Raw genomic sequence first — 22,829 nt, forward strand, 5'->3', positions numbered from 1 at the left:
AACACAATTACATTCCACTTTATTTATTAAATCATATGACTCTGAACCAAAAAACCAGTTATAAATACAACAAAGGATTGCAATGAAACTTAAATTATTTGAAATAAAGCTTTAACAAAAAGTAGCAACCAGTACATAAAATAAGCAAAAATCTACCCTATAATCAAATGCCAAACAGACACACTAAAACAACTTAAGCTTTACAATTAAGCTTAGGTAAGATGTCATTGATGACCCAGTTTGCCATATTCTTGTATGCGTTTTGTGTCATATGAATTCCATCCCAACTGAAAAATTCATCTGGATTGGGACAAACTGGTACATCAGGAGCTCCACACATTTTATCCGAGGAAAAGTCATAAGCACCTCCAACACCACAGCAAGCTTTTTGTAAAGAAGCAGCATTAAATCCTGTCCATTGTGAAACAGTCAAAATTGCATTACTGAATCTCTGTCATATCCAGTTACATATTGTTCTAGTAATTTATTAGAATTAGACAGAGACTCACCGAGATGTGGAGCATTTTGGTTAACCGATAGGAAAGCATTGTAATAATCACCATATACGATAACAACATTAGGATTTTCTCTTTTCAGTTCTCCAATGGCTTTTTTGAGTAGATCATTGTGATATATTGATAATGAATTCAATCCCTTTAGGCAGTGAAATTCATCATAATCAGCTGACTTGTTGGAATGGAATAATGTAAGATAAACTGGTACACAGCCGATTGGGAAGTTTCCAGGGACAACCACTCTTGCAGCTCCAAAACCAATGACCCTCTACAAACAATGTCATACAATAAGGACTCATTAATCATGGTAAGCAATTTTGCAAGGAAAACTTAGAAGAATTTTTTTTGTTTACTAATAAAACATACAGTGACAGCGTCCTTAATTTTTTTGACAACTTTTGGAACCAAATCTCTGACAACATTAGAGGATTTGCCTTGAAAAAATGGATAGTTATAATCATTGCCTCCAATTTCTCCCACCATGAATAAGCCTGTTTTAAGCTTCTCAACACAATCTATCAAAAAAATCAAAAACAATTATATATTAAAAAAGTGAAAAGAAAAATGTAGATAATTTGTAGATATTATATATTTGATACAAACTCATGGGTAGAACTCACCCTTGAAAAATCGGCTTGCAAGGACAAGGTACCTTCTTTTTTATACAAGATAAAATTCTACTCTAGTCTAATTTAAGTGCATATGTATGTGAAGCTCCCTCTTGAAAACTTGAACCCCAGCCCTTACCCCCCACACCTCACAAGCGCTTATACTTGTGAATTGACTATCACACTAAAATTGTGCGGTGGTGCAAGAGCAGGGTAATTAAAAACTTATAAACACATATTTAAACTTACACTTAAAAAACATAGAACACTAGGATCATAACAATATTTAAGGCAAAAATATAGGTTTAGTCCAGGTTGTGATCCATAGCCTTCTGTGGCAAAATTTCCTAAAACCTCAGGACGCTTTGTTGGAATGGCAAGAATACAAAAGGACTAACTTGAAATGTTTACAAATTTTTGAAAAACTAAAAATGAATTTTTCAAATTTCAAAAACTAGAACCTGAACTAAATTTTATGGACCAATCTAATATTATCTCCTACATTTAACTTAGTATTACATGCTTAATTCAAATGATCAGAGGCTAACCATCATGATTGAGAAAGATATTACTGAAAAAGGTGGACATCCAATCCAATTGCACACTGAGAGAATAACTGTCAGTAACTGGTGATGTAATATTCTCATCTTTAAGGACACTTGCAGACAAGGCAGTGGCACCAGCCACTGCAAAATTCACCCCAACACCACGAACAAATGATGCATTCTTATTCAAGTAAGGATCAAGAAGTGGAATTCCTGCTGATTGAGCTGTGGAATTATAGAGCAAAAAAAAAATTAGTATAATCTAATTTTAACCATCGTATTGGTTCACAAGGTAGTTCTTAAAACAAGTAGTGAAGTCATATAACAGTGTCATTTCTCAAATCACGCTTAGCCCAAGAACAGCCTTATAAAAAAATCTCAAGCAAAAGCATTTTCTTTGTTACTTTTTTAAAAACCAAGATCAACTAAAAAAGAAAAACATGAACATCAACAAGTTTAATATGATTCCTACCAATATAATCAATCATTAGCAACCCATCGGAGAACCTTCCAGTTGCTTTCTTGAAGGTTTCGCCATAGGGAAAACGAGCAGAAGACACAGCTGGGCTCACAATAATCAAGTTGCCTGTGTCAGAGATAGAGTCTCCTAGGTTATATATTCCATCAAACTTGCAAACCTTAAGGGACTTAGCATCAATGCAATCATGTGGAACAAAAAGAAGAGAGAAAGCAATGACTGTGATGAGAAGCAAAGAGAAAACTGATTTGGTGGTAGCCATAATTTGCTGCAAGAGAAAGAAGCAACTCTTGCATGTTTTATATCCGACTAGAATCTTTCTCATATCCTGCTTTAATTTTGTTTCCATTTTAAGGGATGTATCATGTATATTAATTTGTAAATTAGAGCTTTTAAAGCTATTTTTTTGAATGATGATAAATTGATAATATTTTTGTTAATAAATACCCTAAAGGCATAGGTTAAAGTGCAATTAATTCTTTATTAAATAATACTTTTATACCATTTTCAAGAACTAAAATGAAACTATGCGCAAATATTCCAAAAAAAAAAAAAAAAACACACAATCATGATGAGTTTATTTCTACAAACCAATGAATTATTGACACGTGTACTTATTTATTAAAAATATATGCATTATAGCTCATTAGTCTGCAGGTTAAAGAATAATAAATACTAAATTATGAGTTGTAATAACAATAGCTAATTATGAGATGTAATAATAAATGGGAAATGTTAACAAGTGTCGTACAGTATTGGTTAAGAATCTAATTAAAAAAAGTTTGTATAGAAAAAGAAAAAAAAGCAATTAATGTTTTGACAGCTTTTTTCATTTCTCATAAAAGTGATGTCAAAACTTTCCTAAAATGGATTCTTAACCAATGTCGTATGGCACTCATTAACATGACCCTAAATAAATTATTATAACTCATAATTAAACATTTATATATTATTCTTTGGGTTTAGATTACCTCCAATACTTTTTTAACTGGAATCTCTTTTTATTTTAATAATAAACTGCCACATCACCCACTAATCAAATAAAAAGCGGAGATTAAAACTCACTACCACTTGTTATTATGTATTTAAACAAAAGGACACTTCCAGTTAAAAAAGTACTGGAGGTAAACCAAACTCTTATTCTTTAACTTGCAAACCAATGAGTTGTAATTCACTAGAAAAAAAAAATACATATGTCAATGATATTGGTTTGCAAGAATAAATTTAGTATAGTTGTGTGTGTATTTTTGAATATTTGTGCACAATTTAACTTTAGTTTTTGAAAAAGTATCCGATTAATAGACGCTATTTTAATTGTTTTTTTCTTTTTTCTTTTCATATAAAAATTTTCTAAAAATATTACCTAAATCAATACCCTTAAAACATTTGTTAACTTTTTTTTTCTCTTTCAAAAAAGTATAAAAATATTATTTAATAGAGCATTAATTTCACTTTAATATGTGCTTTTATGGCATTGTTAACAAAAGCCTACAAAATATGATTATTACACATAATAAAAATAAAAATAAAAAAATGACTCCCCAATCCCCATTTTGATGAAGCATTGTTTTATTAATCTTTCCTTCTTCTTTTTTCTTTTTTCTTTTTTTGAGAATATTATTAGTCTTTCCTTCTATGCAAAAGTTTGTATAAAAAAAAATTTCCCCTTAAAAACAACAAGATTGGACTTTTCTCACATTCATTGCTACGACCATATTCTGAGAGATTTCCGAAAACCATGGCCTAGTTGTCCATTCAGGATCACACCATGTTGGAATTTGTGGGCCACTGGGCGTAATATGTGTGTTCAAGTTACACGACCACACTTCTTATCAAAAAAAAAAAAATTACACAACCACATTGAATTGTTTTTTTTTATTTTTTTATTTTATACAACTGAATTGTTATACTTTACTATTCACAAATATTAAAAAAAAATACACACAAATATTAAAAAAACACATAACCAAAATGAATTTATTCCTCCAACGAATAAATTATTGACAGATGTATTTATTTCTTCAAAAAGTGTGTATAATAAAGCTCAATAGTTTGCAGGTTAAAGAATAATAAATATGTAATTATCAGCTATAATAATAGTAATTAATAACTGCTTAATTATAAGTGGTTACAACTCATGTTATTCTTTTAACCAACAAACCAATGAGCTAACACATTTTTCGAAGAAATAATTACACATGTCAATAATTCATTATTGGTTTACAAGAATAAATTCTTTATGGTAGTGCATGTTTTTTTTTTTTAATATTTGTGCATAGTTTGATTTTGGTTTTTGAAAAAAAAAATATAAAAATATTATTTGAGAGAACATTAATTGCACTTTAACATATGCTCTTACTCTAAACTTTTCTCCCCCTCACTGTCTACATTCCATGGTTTTAAAAAACCGGTACGGTCAAAAAACCAGTTTGTACCCCAGTTTCCAGTTCAACCCAATTTTTATTGGATTGGACTAGTGTCCGGTTCCCAGTTGAACTAGTCGATCCGATCCATTTTTAAAACAATGCTACCATCTTGGAAAGTAAAAGAAACCAACTTGCGTTTTCTCATGTAAAATTCAAACCTCTCATATCTGAGTATTAGGTTGTAGTAGGATTTTCTTTTTTATGTCTAGCTCTTGTCACAATCATCCGTTCTTATCTCATAATTTTGTTTTCATACCTTCATTCCTTCTTTTCCTTTCCTTTCCTTTCCTTACCTTGTTATCCACTTTTTTAATCCAACATGGATGCTTCAATGGAGGAGTTATGGAAAAAGTTTCACCTCTTTGAAGAAGAAAAGGAGGTTCTGGCTGTTAGCTCTCAAGAAGTGGCTCTCTCTAAACAAGAAGCCCAATTTAATCTTTTATTCAAGCTACAAACCAATTTTTTTTTTTTTTGGTTAAAAAAGCTTCATTACAAACTAAGTAGCAACAATACAATCAGAACAGATTCTATTACAAAACACCCCATTGAGGTCATCCTTAAAAACATCTAAAAGGTCCACAGGCGGACTATCAAAAGTAGAAAAATCAACATCTAGACAATAGCTTAATCTAGCAAGACTATCCGCACACCTATTCGCCTGCCGGAAGCAATGATGAATACAAACCTGCGGAATGCGCGATATCAAAAGTTTGCAATCATCCAACAGAGGCGATATGACATTATTCACATAAGAAGGATTATCCAAAGCATCCACAATAGCCTTGGCATCAAGTTCAACTTCAAGGGCATTAATGTTAAGGTTGCGGCATAAAAGAAGACCCTCCCTTAAACCCCATAGCTCAGCGGCAAAGCTGCTGGTCATGCCAATACTCCTACTAAAACCCATAATCCACCTACCTGCATCATCTCTAATCACCCCTCCACAACCTGCCATACCAGTGTTACCACAACAAGAGCCATCTGTGTTAAGCTTCCACCATCCTTGAACCGGCTTCTCCCACCTAATCCTCCTTAAAATTTTCCGAGTCATTAGCCTTGGAGAGGAAAGACAATGAAAAAATTCCACTGCTTGGTTTATAATCACCAAATCAAGCTTCGGATTCCTACTTTTACCATTGAAAACCGCATTGTTTCTACTCTTCCAGACATTCCACACAGCAAAAGGAAAAACAACATTCCAAGGAGGGTGGTTAGCACCTAAACTGTGCTTAAATTTACTATTTAACATCATCCAATCCTGAAGGTTGCTACTCCAAAAGGCTTGATTAGAAGGTGAAATCCCCAACTGGTTCCACAGGCCTCTTAAAAGAGGGCAATCTCTCAAGGCATGTAAAATGCTTTCAACTCCTTCCTGGCATAAAGGGCAAGTAGTAGCATGACTAATACCTCTCCTCTCAAGGCAAACCTTAACTCCAATGCTATTATGGGCACACTTCCAAAGAAAAGTTCTAATCCTTGGAAGAGTATTCACTTTCCAAATCCAACGAGCTGGGAAAAGATCTATCCCTTCATCCCCCATGGCAATCCTATAAGCACTCTTCAAATCAAAGGTGCCTTTAGAAGATCCCGACCAAGCCAACTTATCAACACCTCTACTCAACAAAGTCACTGGGGTTACTTTAATCAACCTTCTAACCTCAATAGGAAGATCAAAAGGAATCTTCCCCCAATCCCAACCAGTGTCTAACATAAAGTCTTTCACTTCTAGCTAACTAGCCTCCCTCGTGATAGGACCCTGAATCAAGCCTCTAAGAGATCCTCCATTAGTCCAATTGTTTTGTCACACATTAAGCCCACTATCCCTACCAACCAACCATCTGCTACCCTTATTGAAAGTGTCCATACCTTTTTTCATCGCAGCCCAAATGTGAGAACAAGGAAGCCTATTAGCATTGGTAGCAACTCTTCTTCTCGGATTACAATACTTCGTATTCAAAACTCTAGCCCAAGGGGCCTCCTTCTTAGTATGGAACCTCCAATTAAGCTTAGAAAGGAGAGCTATATTCTTCCCCTTTGCAGATTGCAGCCCAAGCCCCCCTTCCTCCTTAGACTTTATCACCTTATCCCAACCAACCCAATGAATCTTCTTGGTAGCCTCAAAAGAACCCCATAGGAAATTTCGATTCAATCTATCTAATCCATTCAAAATTCTATCAGGCAACAAGTTACATTGCATGACATATGAAGGAACAGCAGCTAAAGAGGCTTGAATGAGAACATTCCGCCCCGCCAGAGAAAGCATGTTAGCCTTCCAACCCGAAAGCTTTTGTTTAGCTCTATCAAGGATGAAGTTGTACTCCTGAGAAGAAGATCCAGGATGCTTGAGAGGAAAGCCAAGATACTTCCCCAAGAAAGCAGTGGAAGCAAAACCCAGAATGTCACAAAGAGATTCCCTTGTGTCACAGTCTACATTTGGGGAGAAATACACCCTCGACTTTGCTTCACTCACAGATTGCCCCGATAACTCACAAAAATCATCAAGAACATCTCTAATGGCGGCACAATTAACCCAATCTGCCTTAGCAAAAAGGATGAGGTCATCCGCAAAGAAGAGATGAGAGAATTCAGGACCACTTTGAGAGGCTTTAACTAGATGCCAAGTCTTCATATTGCACTTCTCTTCTATTAACTGACCAAGGAAATCCATGCAAATGATGAAAAGATACGGGGAGAGGGGGTCACCCTGCCTTATCCCTCTAGAAGGAAGAATTGGATCCAAGACTTCCCCATTAAACAAAATGGAGGTGGAGACCGTCGACACACAACTCATTATAACATCTATGAGCTATGTGGGAAGGTTAATACTAATAAGCATGCTCCGAATAAAACCCCACTCAAACTTGTCATAAGCCTTCTCCAAATCAATCTTTAAGGCCATGTACCCCGTCTTCCCTTTCTTCTTCCCAAGGGAATGGATTATCTCTTGGGCAATGATGACATTATCAATACCCTTTCTACCCGGGACAAAATCCGTCTGAAGGGGAGAAATAATCTTATCCAAAAAAGGTCTCAACCTTGCCACAATGATCTTGGTCACCACTTTATACACCGTATTACACAGGCTAATAGGTCTGTAATTACCTAAAGTCTCTGGACCTTGGATCTTAGGAATCAAAGCAATAAAAGTCTTATTCAGATGCTCAGGCACTTTCCCACTCCTAAAAACCTGCTTAACTTCCTCAATCATAAAGTCCCCCACAACTAGCCAAAATTTTTGGAAGAAGCCCGCATGAAGACCATCCGGACCCGGGGCTTTAAATGGTTTTAAAGCCCACAAGGCAGCCTTGATTTCTATTTCAGTAACCTCTTCATTGATGCTCTCCCTCTCCCCATCTGATAGGCTGGCCTGACACTGGACAAAACTAGTCTCATCCCTTGAAACAGCCTCATGAGATGTTGTGTATATCCCACTAAAGCCGCTTCTAATAAACTCTTTAATATCATTCTCCTCAAGGATCCACTCCCCCACTAAATTCTTAATAGCCATGATTTGATTCCTTTTCCTCCTAACCAAGGTTGAGACATGGAAGAAAGCTATATTACGATCCCCTTGAACCAACCAATTAACCCGAGACTTCAAAGCCCATAACTCCTCTTCTTGATTGAGAACAAGATCAAGATCCCTAAGGAGATCCACTTCTAGCTTGAGAAGAGAACTAGAAGGTTTAAAAGCAATAGCCTTCTGAATCCCATTGATTCTAGCCATCAAAATTTTCTTCCTTGTAAAAATATTCTCGAACTGATTTTTATTCCAATCCACAACATTCCTAGTGAAGCTCTCAACGGCCTCAACAAGATTATCTGCACCTCCCCAAGCTTGAGAAACAATAGCAGGGAACGTAGGGTCAAGCAACCAGCACATTTGAAACCTAAACGGCATCTTCTTCCCCCTACTTACACTTGGTTACATCTCTAACAGAACAGGGCAGTGATCAGAGTGGTATCTAGGAAGATGGGTGATTTTAGCATCCGGATAAAGCAAACACCATTGAGGGTTCACAAAGAACCTGTCTATTCTCTCCTGAATCAAGGCTTGAATTTCCCTTCTATTGGTCCAGGTATATTGAGGACCCGCAAAGCCGATGTCCATCATACTACATTTATCTAAACACTCCTTAAACAAAAGAGAGCTGTTCACACTAACCGCTCTACCACCAAATTTGTCATCATTAACCAAAGGTTCATTAAAATCCCCTGCTATAACTCAAGGCATATTATGAAGATCTGCTACATTCATAAGATTATTCCATAAAATATGTCTTTCAGCACACCTAGGACTAGCATACACAGCAGAAAAAAGCCAAATAACATTTGAACTGCATACCTTAACCGTAAAGTGAATTTCTTGTTCAGTACTGGCCAAATGGGCAACGTCAACTCTTTCAGAATTCCACAGCACCCATATTCCACCAGCAAACCCAACTGCATCAGAGCGAATAACTCCATCAAAAGGGAGTCTCCTAGTGATTTCCCTAGCTCTATTAACCCCAACACGCGTTTCCATTACCACCAAAATAGCCAGATTATACTTCTGCACCATCTCCCAAACACGCTTCTGAAAAGAGGGCTTTGAAGCACCTCTACAATTCCAAATAATGCTATTCATAATGACAAATAAAGCTGGGACAAGACAAAACTCAATGGTATGACCCATCATCACATCTTCCTTCCAACACCATCAAGTCCACACCAAGTGCTATACATCCCCCACTCTCATCCCTTAATGAGCCATGATCAGATCGAGCTACTTGAATACCCTCTCCAAGGCCGGTACAAACACCAGCACAACCCAACATGCCGTCATTGCCGCCAGTCAGCTCTCTGTCCAAACCTTGAACTTCACTTTGTCCAAACCCATTATCCCAGTTCATACTCCTCGCCTCACAACCACTCCGATCACCCTGATTTTTCCCGGACCCGCCTCTTCGAACCAAACCCATCTCGGACTCGTCGACGGCAACAAGCTGAAGCTCTCCATCAGGCAACGGCACGTTGAGTTGCGCCATACCAATCTGCCTCAAGTCCGCCCTTCTCACCTCACAGTCACTCCTAACACCAAGTTTATCCCCGGCACCACCTCTTCGAAACAAACCCATCTCAGTCTCGTCAACGGCAGCGAACTGAAAATCCCTACCAGGCGACGGCGTATTGAAATGCACCATATCGATCTGCTTCAAGTCCGCCCCTGCAACGGCGACGACACCGACTTAGCTCGTCCTCTGCGTCGGCGAGCTGTCCCTAGAGGTTTCTTCCCCAGCAGCACCGACCAATCTCATGCTTCCAACCCTTGAACGTGCCTCCATCTTCATAGCTTTGACTGAACCAGCTTTACGAGCTTTACCATTTTTTGGAATATTGACTTTCTTATTTGCATTGTGGGCCGACTCATCTTAGGCTTCCTTCCCAATTCTAAGAATGGCTTGCTCCAATTGGGCTTTCTCCAGAATCCTTAGAGGGGCCAGCTTCCTTTTTGCCTCCTTGTTAAGCCCGTTGGCATCCTCAGGCTTCTCAACATCAATCCAATTTCTCCTATTAGCTAGGAGAATACCGTTACTTCTCTGCTCCAAAGCATGACCGTGGCCAGGTAATGACCCACTACTTCCCTGGAATTTTGTCTCTTTCTTCCTACGTGCCACGACCACCCAAGGTCCATACGATCCCTCATGCACGTCCTCTTGCACGGCATCGTCCTTTCCATGTGGTCCCAATTTTTTTCCAGCACTGTCAGCATCATGCACAACATGTGTGCTTGCCCCTGTATCCCCTGCATCTTCCTTCTCCGCTGCCTCACACGGCGGCACCGGCCTAATAACATACGGACAAGCCTCTCTTTTATGGCCCATTCTTCCACACTCAAAACATAAATTATGGATGCCCTCATAAGTAACAGTTTGCTGAAGTTTACCTATCATCACCGTAGTGATAAGCGGTTTATCTACATCAACTTGGATACACAGCCTTGCAAACTTACCTCTAGATTCAGTCACCGTGAAAGTATCAATCCTTAATACATTGCCAATAGCCTTCCCTATGTGCTGTAGAGCCTTAGCATTGTAGTATTCAATAGGTAACCCACTGAGTCTTATCCAAACTGCAATAGAAGACACCTTGGCTGATTCAGGCTTGAAATCTGGTTCCCATGGTCTAACCGATAGGAAGTGGTCTCCTAAGAACCAAGGACCTTTCTTCAACACAATCTCAACATCCTCTTTCAATGACAACCTTATGAGGAAGAAGCCATGTTCAAGGTCTACAACATCCATACGCCCTGCTGGCTTCCACAAAGATAATAATCTAGCTTGAAGAAAATTTAATCCAACAGCTCTACCGTAAACTTTCACAATCAAAGCTCTTGCCCAAGGTCTTCGGATCTCTTGTTTAAGCTCCTTCGAGAACTTCACAGCTACCATACCTTGCCTAAGAGTTTCCACTTCATCATCCGACTCGGGATCGTCATCCATGAACTCTTCAAAACAAAATGCCTGCATGTATGCACCAGGTATTTCACCCACAAGCTTATCTCTAAATGAAACATTTTGGCTGCCTTGGCCCCCAGCGAAGCTAGGAGATGGAGACCCCGAGCTTTGGCCTTCACAAAAACCCGCATGATTCACATTTTTAACTTTTTTATTGCTTCGGGCAAGTTTCGCTTGTTCCTCGAGAGAGAGAGAGCGTTTCACAAACTTGGCCGTACTATAGTCTTTCTGTATATAGTACGTACAACATTGTATTGGCTAGATGAAATATCAAAAGAAGCGGGGTATTCCTCTGCAGAAAATAAAAAAATAAAAAAATAGCTACAAACCAATGAGGGTTTAAACAATGAGGTTTTCAAATCTATTTTTCAACAACTTTGGCGCTGCTCAATTGTTCTAACTATTAAAGAAGTTAGGAATAATTCATTTCTGGCTATCTTTGTCAAGGAGGAGAACATGATTGAAGCTCAAGACAAAAGCCATTGGTCTTTTGATAAAATACTTATTTTATTGAAGCATTTCAGCGGTGATCTCAGCTCTGGTAATGTCATTTTCCAACATTCTCCTTTCTGGATTCGAGTTTTTAACACTCCTATTAAAAGTATGAACAAAACTGTTGGTACTCGTATAGCTAATGAGATTAATACTCGTATATCTTATGGTTGATGCCCCTAAAAGTGGTCTAGTTTGAGGACCCTTTCTTCATATTTGGGTGGATATTGATATCACAAAACTTTTGATAAGAGGAAAAATGGTTCATATTGAAGATGTAGAAGAAGGGTGGGTCTTTTTCAAATATGAAAGGCTACCTATCTTTTTTTATTGTTGTCCTATCTTCTGCTATTGTTGTGGTTGTGGTATACTCACTCATCAAGATCATGAATGTCAAAAAATTAGAAAAGGTTCTCTCATCGGATGATGATGATTTTCAATTTGGTCCATGGATTTGTGCTATGGCTCCAAAATTTAGTCAGAAGAAGAGTAATTTTAGCCAATCCAAACCAAGAGAGGAAGACGATGAAGAAATACATGCATCCAAAGATGAAAAAGGCGAAGCTGAGTCCTCTCAAATCTGCCATCAAATGACAATTCCTTCATTGGCCGGAAAATCCAATGAGATGGCAGTTAGGCATCTACTGGATGGCCCCACCAGAAATTATATTGAGCAGGAAAATTAGAAATCCTCTTATCCCTAACAAGTTTCCATTTTTTAGTGGGATATTATCCCACCCAAATCTAAAATATCTGAAAACCTTATCCCTTCTCCAAATTCAAAATCCAAATTCATTCGAATAAGCCCAACCCTTCATCTAAAAAAATTGTTTCAAATACAAAAGTTACAGCAACGGCAAAGGAAGATAAGTCCCAATGTTTGAGTCATATGCAATAACTGCTAGGAGACGTGGATAAGTAGAAGATTATCGAAGAAAATTTGAAAAATATTCTAGGTATGGATATGCATAAGATAAACTATTAGCATCTCATTCCACCTCTGGTGTTGCTCTATAGCCCCCTCTTCCACCATGAAAATTTCTCCAAATGACACTGATGTCTTAGCAAATCAAGAAAGTGTCATTTGACACTTTTATTGGTTTTTATGGGCATCCATAAACTTTGAAGAGAGGGTTTGTTCTCTTGCAGTAGCTTGGATTCCTGAAGACATTAATGTGGCGTTTGATATGAGGGAATCTACGTTACTCCTAGTATCCAGATTACTAGGAATGTGATGTCTTACAATCTGAATGCCTAGAAATATAATTATTCCTATGTTTGGTTTAATTGAGAATCTAATAAGATTCCTAGAAAGTGTCATTATAAAAGCCCATAAGATGAGTTTTTTTTTTTTTTTTCAAAAAACAGCAGTAGACATTATAGATTATAAAATGCATTATGTCTAGTTCTTAGCTTCTGCGTGAACTCTGTAAGGCCCTTCCGGACCAAGCTGGGGTCAACATGGTCAACTGGCACAGCCTCTATGACAATTACATCAACAACAGAGTTAGCATGGATAAAAGTAAAACTACTGCTCAAGAAGGGAGAGGATCCCAGGCTTTAGCTCTACGATTGTAGGTACATTTCTGGGCAAAACATGAGAGTGAGAGTGAGAGTGAGGGTGAAGGGGAAGAGAATGAGATGAATTTGACGGGAGGGAGGGTGTTGGGGATTTTAGTGAGACCAATCTCACATGTGAACAACTAATTTTGGGTTTTTTTTTTTTTTTTTTTTTTTTTTTTTTTTGGTAATCTAACTTAGCAGTACAATTGGTTGTTGATGTAGCATGAAAAATTAATTTTTTATTAATTTGTTTGACACATTAGTTTTTTCTATCCAAAAGGATAACATCAATGACTAAAAAAAATTTCCTAACTCGACAAACACTGAAAATGTCAGGGATCAAATTAACACAATTAAAATATTAGAGATCAAATTAACACATTAGATAAAAAAATAAGAACCAACTTTCTAATTTACCCTATTTTTTATTAGAATGATTGAAATTTTATCACTAAAAAGAAAAACATCACAAAATCTGGTATTAGACATGTAGGTACTAATGTAGCAAATAGGTGACTGAGTTTTGCAACATCTGATATTAGTTTTAGAGTACTTATGTAGCAAATAGGTGCCTATGTGAGTTTTGCAAACATAACAAAGTTTACATGCGAATAAGTTAGGTTGTGGCAAGTTATAAATATCCCAACCGACTTGCTAAATTATCTATCTAACCCACCCAACCCTACCCACCTCACTTGATGGACCCACATGGGATTAAGGTTCGCAAGCCAAGTGGTTTTTTTGCCCAGCCCAGGATCCTAATCCCTTGTTAATATTTTACATTTAACGATCCAAACATGACAATTAAGAAGGTTGAGCTATCTTACAATTGCCCCCATTGTCAACATTTACCACAACTAAATTAAAGGCAGCCTGTGGAAATCCTATCTATTGGATTCAAAACAAATGAACTAGACAAATAATACCATAGAGCAAATAAGCAATTTTTTTTTTTTTGGAATAAGCAGATAAGCAAATAAGCATGCCTTATCTTAAGTAGCGAATTTGAAATTTTTAATTATGATATAAGTATGGTCTGGTAAGTAATGCATTAAACGGTGAAGAATGCAAAAGAAAGAATCAAGCACAACTTGTAACCTCATAAAAGTTGCTTGGAACTCCAATAATCAAAACAACAAAGCTGGATTCGACAATGACAGACTTTCTATATTACCAATCCAACAATAGGAATATTGTAAAATCTCTAATTTACTCAACAAAATTGTTAAACAGTTTCAACAAAAAGCAGCATCCCAAAGGCAACACTAAAACAGAAAGAAAGATCCCTGAATATAAGGTGAGCAAAAGTCTTAAATGACTAAGCCAGTTCAGATTTTCAATCTTCTTCTTCCCCTTCATTCTCAGCAATGTTGAAGTACCTAAGTTCATACACATTTCTATCTTTGTTTGAAGAAATCACGCGGAGCCAATCACGCACATTGTGTTTCTTCAGGTACTTTTTTGTCAAGTACTTCAGATACCTGAACCAAGGAAAAAGAACAGATGTTCAGAAGTAGAAAAACCCAAGATTAAACAGCATTGCTAACAACAACTGAAACAATTTTTCTCCAATAGATACAATAATGCATGAGACAACATAGAAGAATCTCTAATTACTTTGAAAAGTACCCAATCAAATTGTCCAACTGTTTATAAAAACAACACCCTGATAAAAACTGCAACATGACAGTACAAATGAACAGAAGACTACCAGAATACCCCAAAGAACCAAAACCATGTCAACAAAGGATGCATATAAACTGCCACAAAAACTATCTTCCCTTCACATATAATCATGATCAGAGGCATGAATGCATGCATCCTTAAGACAAACTTTAAACCCCCTGAACACTCTTGACAAGTATGAAATAATTAGACAGAGAAAATTAACATAAACCTTTCCTTCAGTTTATCTGAAAGGGACACCTTTCTTGCACTCACTCCAGTCAATGCGATAATTTCACAAGCTAAAACCAACCATGATACACATGCAGGCTTCTGAATGTATTAAAAAAACATTTAGACACGTGCTGCTAAAAATACTAAATCTAATTCATTTTAAAGTGAACAAGTTTAGTTACAGGTGTTTCTTAGAAAAACTACTGGCAGAATCCATGAAGCCTACCTTTTCCTTTATTTTTAGAATAAAAAATTACTGCTTTTGCTCGACCAAAATAAAAATAAAAATAAAGTTAATTAAAAAACTTAACACAATCGAGAGATCTTATGCAGTCCTCTCCAGAACAGTGGATTGGATACACACCCCACTATATCACATGGAGGCTCTATTGTGTACCTCAACAAAAGAACAATTTGAAAATTAAATGAAATTTCAATTATCTACACGTTTTATCTAAAATGCAGGGGACCATCTTTGTTGAAAAAATTGAATTGAGATTTAGTTGAGGTCAAACTTGGTTTAACCCTAAAAAAAAAAAGGATATCCATGCCAAGCCCTGTTTGCTTGTTGGACACACAGTACACGCCTCAGTAGTCCATGAGAACCATCATGCAAACCTTCCTCTGAGATTATGAATAATCAAACATATTTCAACAACATAACATCACCAAGTTGAGAGTATGAAAGGCAGAATCAAGAAAAAGTTGTCACATTACAAGTGGTTTTATCATCCTCAGAGCAACTTGATATTCTCCAAGAAGTAAAAATAAAATAAAATAAAATAAAAATATGATAAAATATTCCAATCCTCTAACCAAAGTAAAGGTAAACAAATAAGCCTGTTTCCATTCCCAGAATTACCGATGAACCATCGACAGTCTATGGCCTTTTGCACTGCACTTGAGCTCAAAAATACAATAAAACTAAACTCAAGAAAGCCTTCCAGTACACTTAGGGACGAGCTAAATTGATTTATTTCCTTCCTCTATTATTGTCTGATACACACAAATCACAACTCTTCACAATTTAAATCCAAAATGAAACTGTATAAATGTAAAAAGCCTAAAATTTACCAAAGAAACACCCAAACACGCATCATTATAAAAGGTCACATTTAGATTGAGCTTGCAACAAATTTATGCAAATGCCAATCTAAATTATACATAAACAATCCGCTAAGTAACTCAGAATCATCAATCCATGAATTTCATACCAACTCAAATAAGTGTCCAATATTCAGATACCAAACAACATCATAGCATTAGCTGCATACACATCAATAAAGCTAATCACAAGTGGAACATATATGATTACACATACATCAGATATGGATACAAATCAAAATTACCTCTTAGAGAAGTTACTGTCAGAAGCAACAGTGATCTTGCTCTTCTCCCGGGTTACAGTGACAGTGTCACCAAGAGCACCAGCCTTGCCACCAACCTTGATCCTCTCCTGGAGAAACTTCTCCAGGGATGCAATGTCCATGATCTTGTCCTCCACTGGCTTCGTACAGTCAACAGTAAATGAGACTCCCTTCTTCTTCCCCTTGGGAACTGGTGCACTTCCTCGACTCATCTTCGATTATCCTCTATATTCCACACAAAATAAAACAAACTAATCAAATTTCTTTATATGAATCACTGATAAACAAAACAACATACACACTACCTCAACTGAACTTGCATTATACCTCAAAATGCAAGCAGAATGGTTATTAATTTATTGATAGATGCACCAAATCAAACACCACTCTCCCCCTTAAAAAAGCACATACATCTATCCCTCCCTACGTACATACATACATCTACGATTTTTCCCCCTCCGCTATTCACACAATTGAATACCAAATCCCTTTGAAACACGCATCTAGAATGCAAATGACATACTCCAAATTCATACACAAGTCACACATATTCATAAACGTACATTGTGTAACAGAGTCATTTAGATTTATAAGCAAACCATATATACATATATAAACAAATACACTATCGGGTCAATACAGTAACCACAGACATCACCCAGCAAATCCCATCTACACATATGCATCCATTGAGCTAATATTTGACATACGAAATTACCATATATACATACACACACAGAATGTCACAAACACATAAAAACATAGGAAAGTAAAGCAAACCCAGTTACAGAATCTTAGTATTTCGAATAGCTACAACATGAAACAACGAAAATCTCAAACAAAACGTAGAGTATCACAACCACTTGGGCCTCTTTCTAAAATACCCAAAAACAACAAAAGCTTTTAAAACAACAATCAAAAACAAAACTTTTCAGAAACCCAGAAATCTAAATAGAAAAAACGATAAAACCCCATGTTGTTTCATGACATCCTCTTCATTTCCCCACAATCCAAATCATATCATTAAGAAACTCATTTTCCTTCACTTTACGTCGTTTTCTTAGCAACCAAACACAGACAAAAACAGAGAGAGAGAGAGGTACCGAGTTACAGAGCTTGGAGCTGAGCGGCGTGAGAGATGAGAATGGAATACGAGAGAGGGTGCGGAAGCTAGGGTTTTGGTATTTAAAGATTGGTTTGCTATGTGGGTTTTGTTTTGTGGACTTTAGGATTTGGTCTATAGGCTCAAGTTTTCTCTACTTGAGTTGGGCTGGGCTTGGCCGTTGTAACTTGTAAACCTGTTTCTGATTTGTAGTATCCAGTTAGATCCAATCCAAGCATGTCTAGCTTTGTGCTGGTATCTTTATATGTGTCACTTTTACACATGTAACGACACTCACGTGGGAATGGGCTTAACCTCTTTCTATTTCAAACCTGTTTTAACTTGTACCCAATTGGGTTGAATCTAATATCATATGATTTGATTCATTTGTTTGTTATGTTTAGATTTGAGCTAACATTTGGAACATGTAATGACATTCACATATAAATGGACTTAACTTATTTTTGATTTGTACCTATATTAACTTGTAACCATTTATGCCGTCCAATATGAAATGAATCCATCTAATTTGACCCACATCAGGTTTAGACGTGGATTTGTATTTAGCTTTGAGCTAATATTTGGAGTTACTATTATCCATATAACAACACTCACATATAAAAGGGCTTAACCTATTTCTGATTCATGTTCATATTAACCTGTACCCATTTAGGTCCAATATGAAACAAAAATATCTAATTTGACCCGTGTCAATTCTAGCTTTGGGCTAGTATTTGGTGTCATTGTAATACATGTATCGACACTCATATAGGAGTAGGCATGTGTAACTGTGACATAAAATTTGGTTTATTGATCCACTTTTATGTAGCCCCCTTAATTGGGTTTTTTGTCTTTTAAACAAATTATAGAAATATATTTTTTATCTTTAAATTTTGGTTCTACTTCTATTTTCAACTTACACTTCCCTCTCTTCTGTTTTTGTTTTAAATTTTTCAAAAATGAAATTATAATTTTTTTTTTAAGTTAGGGATAAAAATTGGACTTGATCGAATTTCAACAACGAAAAATGTATTTCAACCAAATTTTTTTTTTTTTAACGTTGAAATTTTCAAGATACTATTTTGAATCTTTGATGTTTGTTAAAAATATATATATATGTATATATATATATATATATTTTTTAAGTAAAGCTATGAAAAATACATCGAAATTTTGTCTATAATTCTTTAAACTTTTGTGTTAAAAAAGAAGGAGGTTTTTTTTTTTTTTTTTTTTGGAGGAAGAAAACAAAAGGAGGTGTTTTCATAACATAATCAAATTAGTCTTAACCTGTGCTAAATGTGATTGTGATATTATAAATTTGAGATACGTACCAATAAGTTATAATGTCACAATCACATTTAAAATATGAACTAATAATTGTTAAATTTATATGATTTTTAGTTGGAATGGAATTATGGAAGCACAAATATTATGTTAGACCCAAAATAGTATTGAAAATTTATTAAAATTGGTAATATGTAAGTCGCAAAATAATGGATTTATGTTCATTTAATTTCTTTTGGTTAATCAAAATGATGGATCCAACATATTAATTGGATTTTTAAAATTAAAATTAAAATAATAAAAAAAAGTTCAAACTACATTATCAAGATTGAGACTTATTAAATTGTGAAACTATTGTGCTTCTATTCCAACTAATTTTGATCCACATGTACTAAAGTACTCTTCTTGAGGTTTATTTGAAATATATGCTTATGAATCTCATCTTCTCCTGTCGTAAAATTTTCCTTACCGAGAAAATAAACACCATAGAATGATAATTCTCTTTTTCATCCCCTCTTTTGGGAGAATGTACATTAGTTATGGTTTATGAAAGTAGCCAATTATATGGTGAACATATTTTGGTCACCCTCTAGGCCTTTATTGTCTGTGTTATTGAACTGACCAAAATCCAAAATTTCTTTTAGCTTCCAATTGAATAAACCCCAGAATCCAAGTAAAACTTAAAGCAGAATATGTTAGATTCTAGGTAGGACCATATCCGAGCACTCTCTCCAAAATTCCCCATTAAGATTGGTAGTTGATAATGATCCTTGACAAAATGGGTGGACAAGGTAACATAACAAAAAAAGATTTAACAGTCATTTCTGAATCCAGTACAAATGAACATCAGATTCTAGCAAATACAACACATTATGAACTGTGTATAAAGAATTGAATTTTTTTTTTTTTGATTGTTTGAATTTGATGCCAAATTTACCTCTCTGTGAGATTACTGCAAACTACCATAATTGCATATTAGAACACTGTGGTACGAAACACCTCATACAATTGCCAAAAACAATATCCTGGGAAGGAGACATAACACAGTGTTTCCCATACAAATATTTTTATTTATCCTCCATCTGTATATTCCTAGCAGATTGTACTCAATCCAGTTAGCTGGAAACTTCGCTTAATCCTTGTGTGCGTAAGTATCAATTGGAAGGAACTTAGAGTATCGATCATCCTTCGGTTCCCCTCCCGCACCCGCCTTTGCCTTGCGATCATAGAATTCAACTACTGCAGCACCAGCTAGTGCAGCCAGCGTAAGCGCCTGAGCATGCAACCTGAAATTAAATTGAGAAGAGAAGAAAAGTCAGCCAAAAGACCTGCATTGGAACATATGAAGGGGAGAATAGAACTAGGTAAAAAACAAATTATTCTAGAAAATCCAAGATATATGACATGGAAGAAAAACAAATATTTAAAAGCATTTTAAATGCACATTTGAATTCAGTAGGTCTGGCAATGGGCATTTGATGGTTCAATACCTAAAAAATCACAGCAAGAGATTCTTTAACATAAGGAACATGAGAGACAAAAAAAGTGTAGATTTCATTACAAAATCAAAACTTAGTAAGTTTATAAAACTACTAGTAACACTAACTTGTATGAGCTACATTTGAGACCTATCTTGGCATTACAAAGCTCTTTCACAGTTTCAAGTGAAAGCCAGATGATATATTAATGCAAGAAAACATTAAAAGGATGATATTTTCATTAAATTGTATTTATCTATTATGGTATTTTACATGAGTAAGCTTATGATGTTAAAATACCACTTATAATTCAAATGGAGGGATTTCTAGTGCCTAGATAGGTCTCATGTGTACTTTATGTGGTTTTTTGTTACTTTGAGTAAACATAGTATTTCTAAGGATTCAAAATATAAAATTATGGAGTAGGCATTGATGTAATTAAACTTCATGGCCAATTTTTTAAAGATGAAACCAATATCAAACTCTGGAGTTTACCATGTAATTACCAAAATAAATATATGGTAAAATAGTTCTTTCCATTCAATTTAAAATCCTATTAACAAATTAACATTTGCTTCACAGCATATGGCCTCAATATGAATGGTAAGCCAAATGATTGAAATGTTCCATCACATTAATGGTTGAATTTAAAGAACATAGTAGTGGCCAGCTAAATGATTTTTTTTTTTTTAAGAAATAATATTATTAAGAGAAGAAAAAGAAAGAGAACATTTAAGTATACAGGACATGGACAGATGGTTCCCTTCATCATTACAATCTAAAATCTAGACTATCTAAGAAGCTTTTCATTTCAGATTATCGCATTTTGAACCAAAAGCTTTCCAAAATTTTAGCATCCAAACCATATTGGTTTTACCCTAACTGTCACTAATTTGATTTGAATTACGACAACAACCAACCCTTAGTCCCAAAATTTTGAGGTTGGCTATGGATCCTCAACAAACTAATTTGATTTGATTTATTTGTTGAAGAAAAAAGGTTGCACTAGTTTGATTCAATCCCTCTTACCAAATATGCATTAGGGATTGGTTTACAGCATCAAATACGGCACAAAAGCAACAGGTTCTAAGAAATGGCCTCAACTGTATTGAATACCATAACAGGACTTGAATCAACTACACATGATTAAAGTAGGCCTGTTTTCAATTGAAACAACAGCTGCAAACACACACAACACTTAAATTCACCTGGTCTTTCCTTCAAGCCTCATCACTATATTGGAAAACATCCATAAACAAATGCAACCTAAATTTCACAAGTGTCTCTCACATCCAGAAACAAATGCACAGGCAATACTGTAAACCTAAACTTCACAAGTCTCTTTATAAATCAAATTTCACAAGTTTCTCATTATTCTTGTTGAGAAATCCAGAGGAAAGTAAAAGAATATATAGATTTAAAACCCAGTACTTTTCAATTGTTTTCAACCCAACCAAGTATTCTACAATTATTTCTCCAAGGTAATTTATCTTTTCCCTAAAGAGTACACAATAGAAAAAGTAAAAAAGCTTCAATTTATTCCTCAAACTTCCTCACCAGCCAAGCAAAAAGAACTTTTTTCTATAATTTTTTTTTGATAAGTTACTTTTTCTATAATCAAATCACAAATTCATCAAACTAGACATATCCTAGTTACCAAAAAAAAAATATATATATATATATATATAATCAAACATAAAACTTCAAACAACTATGTCAGAAAAATCAAAGAATCTGATATATAAATGAGCAACAAAAACTTACCTAGCGTGAATGATCTTGACACTGGTTTTCATTGTAGGTTGAGACCAATTGTAGGCAATCGAACCCGTAATTCCACTAAGCCATAGACAACCTTTTTTCCAATATAGACATATAAGAAAAGCAATCAAAAACCCAGAAAAATATTTCAACAAACTAAAGCCAAAGAACCCCTTTTTTTTTCCAGTATCAAACACATCCAATAATAAAACCCAGAACCCAAAAAAAAAAAAAAAAAGAAGATTTTATGCTTCAGGATCGAAGAGATATGAATCTTAAACAAAAACCCAGATGAGAAAACATGCAAATAAATTTAAAAAGCAGTTAAAACATGAAGAAAATTTACCAACAGTTCGAAGCTTGTGGTCCACAACCCATTCCCTTAAAGATTCAAGCTTGGTCTTGGATTCTGCCATTGCACAGAGAAAGATTGAAACTTGAATTCAGAGAGAGAGAGAGAGAAAGGCAATGGTCTGGTTTTCCAGCAATTTCCAATTTATACGTGAGAAAGAGAGGAAAAAGCGAAATTGTTAACAAAGCGGTGTTGAAATTGTGGTAATATAAATACCATGTGCTAGATTCTAGCCTATTTAATATCAACCAATCACTTCATGACACCTGGAATGACAGAAAGCTTGACTACACCTCCACTTCATCAACCTGAATATTTAAATATTTTCATTAATTTATTTTAAGAAAACTACATTTTAAAAATAAACCTCGTATTTTAAAATGTAAATTATGTAATAATTTTTTTTTTTTTTAAAGTAACAAATTATATCTTGACAGTTAAAATAGGTCATGAATTATT

At 35.4% G+C, this 22,829-nt stretch overlaps 3 protein-coding genes across 3 annotated transcripts; all 3 read right to left on the bottom strand.

The window, feature by feature from the left end:
* On the bottom strand, positions 1-2,435 carry LOC126716924 (acetylajmalan esterase-like). The gene is made up of 5 exons (XM_050417977.1): positions 2,141-2,435; positions 1,672-1,893; positions 882-1,030; positions 510-783; positions 1-411 (listed from the first exon to the last, which is right to left on the bottom strand). Exons 1-5 carry the CDS (start codon positions 2,406-2,408, stop codon positions 194-196), a joined length of 1,131 nt encoding a protein of 376 aa, XP_050273934.1. The 5' UTR covers positions 2,409-2,435; the 3' UTR covers positions 1-193.
* Positions 2,436-14,215: 11,780 nt separating this feature from the next.
* Positions 14,216-17,658, bottom strand: LOC126716930 (60S ribosomal protein L22-2). Its single transcript, XM_050417983.1, has 3 exons — positions 17,494-17,658; positions 16,373-16,615; positions 14,216-14,605 (listed from the first exon to the last, which is right to left on the bottom strand). Exons 2-3 carry the CDS (start codon positions 16,600-16,602, stop codon positions 14,461-14,463), a joined length of 375 nt encoding a protein of 124 aa, XP_050273940.1. The 5' UTR covers positions 16,603-16,615; positions 17,494-17,658; the 3' UTR covers positions 14,216-14,460.
* A 1,918-nt stretch (positions 17,659-19,576) lies between these two features.
* Positions 19,577-22,551, bottom strand: LOC126716932 (uncharacterized). The gene is made up of 3 exons (XM_050417984.1): positions 22,365-22,551; positions 22,022-22,112; positions 19,577-20,065 (listed from the first exon to the last, which is right to left on the bottom strand). The coding sequence occupies exons 1-3, from the start codon at positions 22,432-22,434 to the stop codon at positions 19,912-19,914; spliced, it is 315 nt and encodes a 104-aa protein (XP_050273941.1). The 5' UTR covers positions 22,435-22,551; the 3' UTR covers positions 19,577-19,911.
* Between the last annotated feature and the right edge of the window lie 278 nt (positions 22,552-22,829).

Source organism: Quercus robur, chromosome 3 (genome assembly GCF_932294415.1).
Source record: "Quercus robur chromosome 3, dhQueRobu3.1, whole genome shotgun sequence".
NCBI classification, from domain to species: Eukaryota; Viridiplantae; Streptophyta; class Magnoliopsida; order Fagales; family Fagaceae; genus Quercus; species Quercus robur.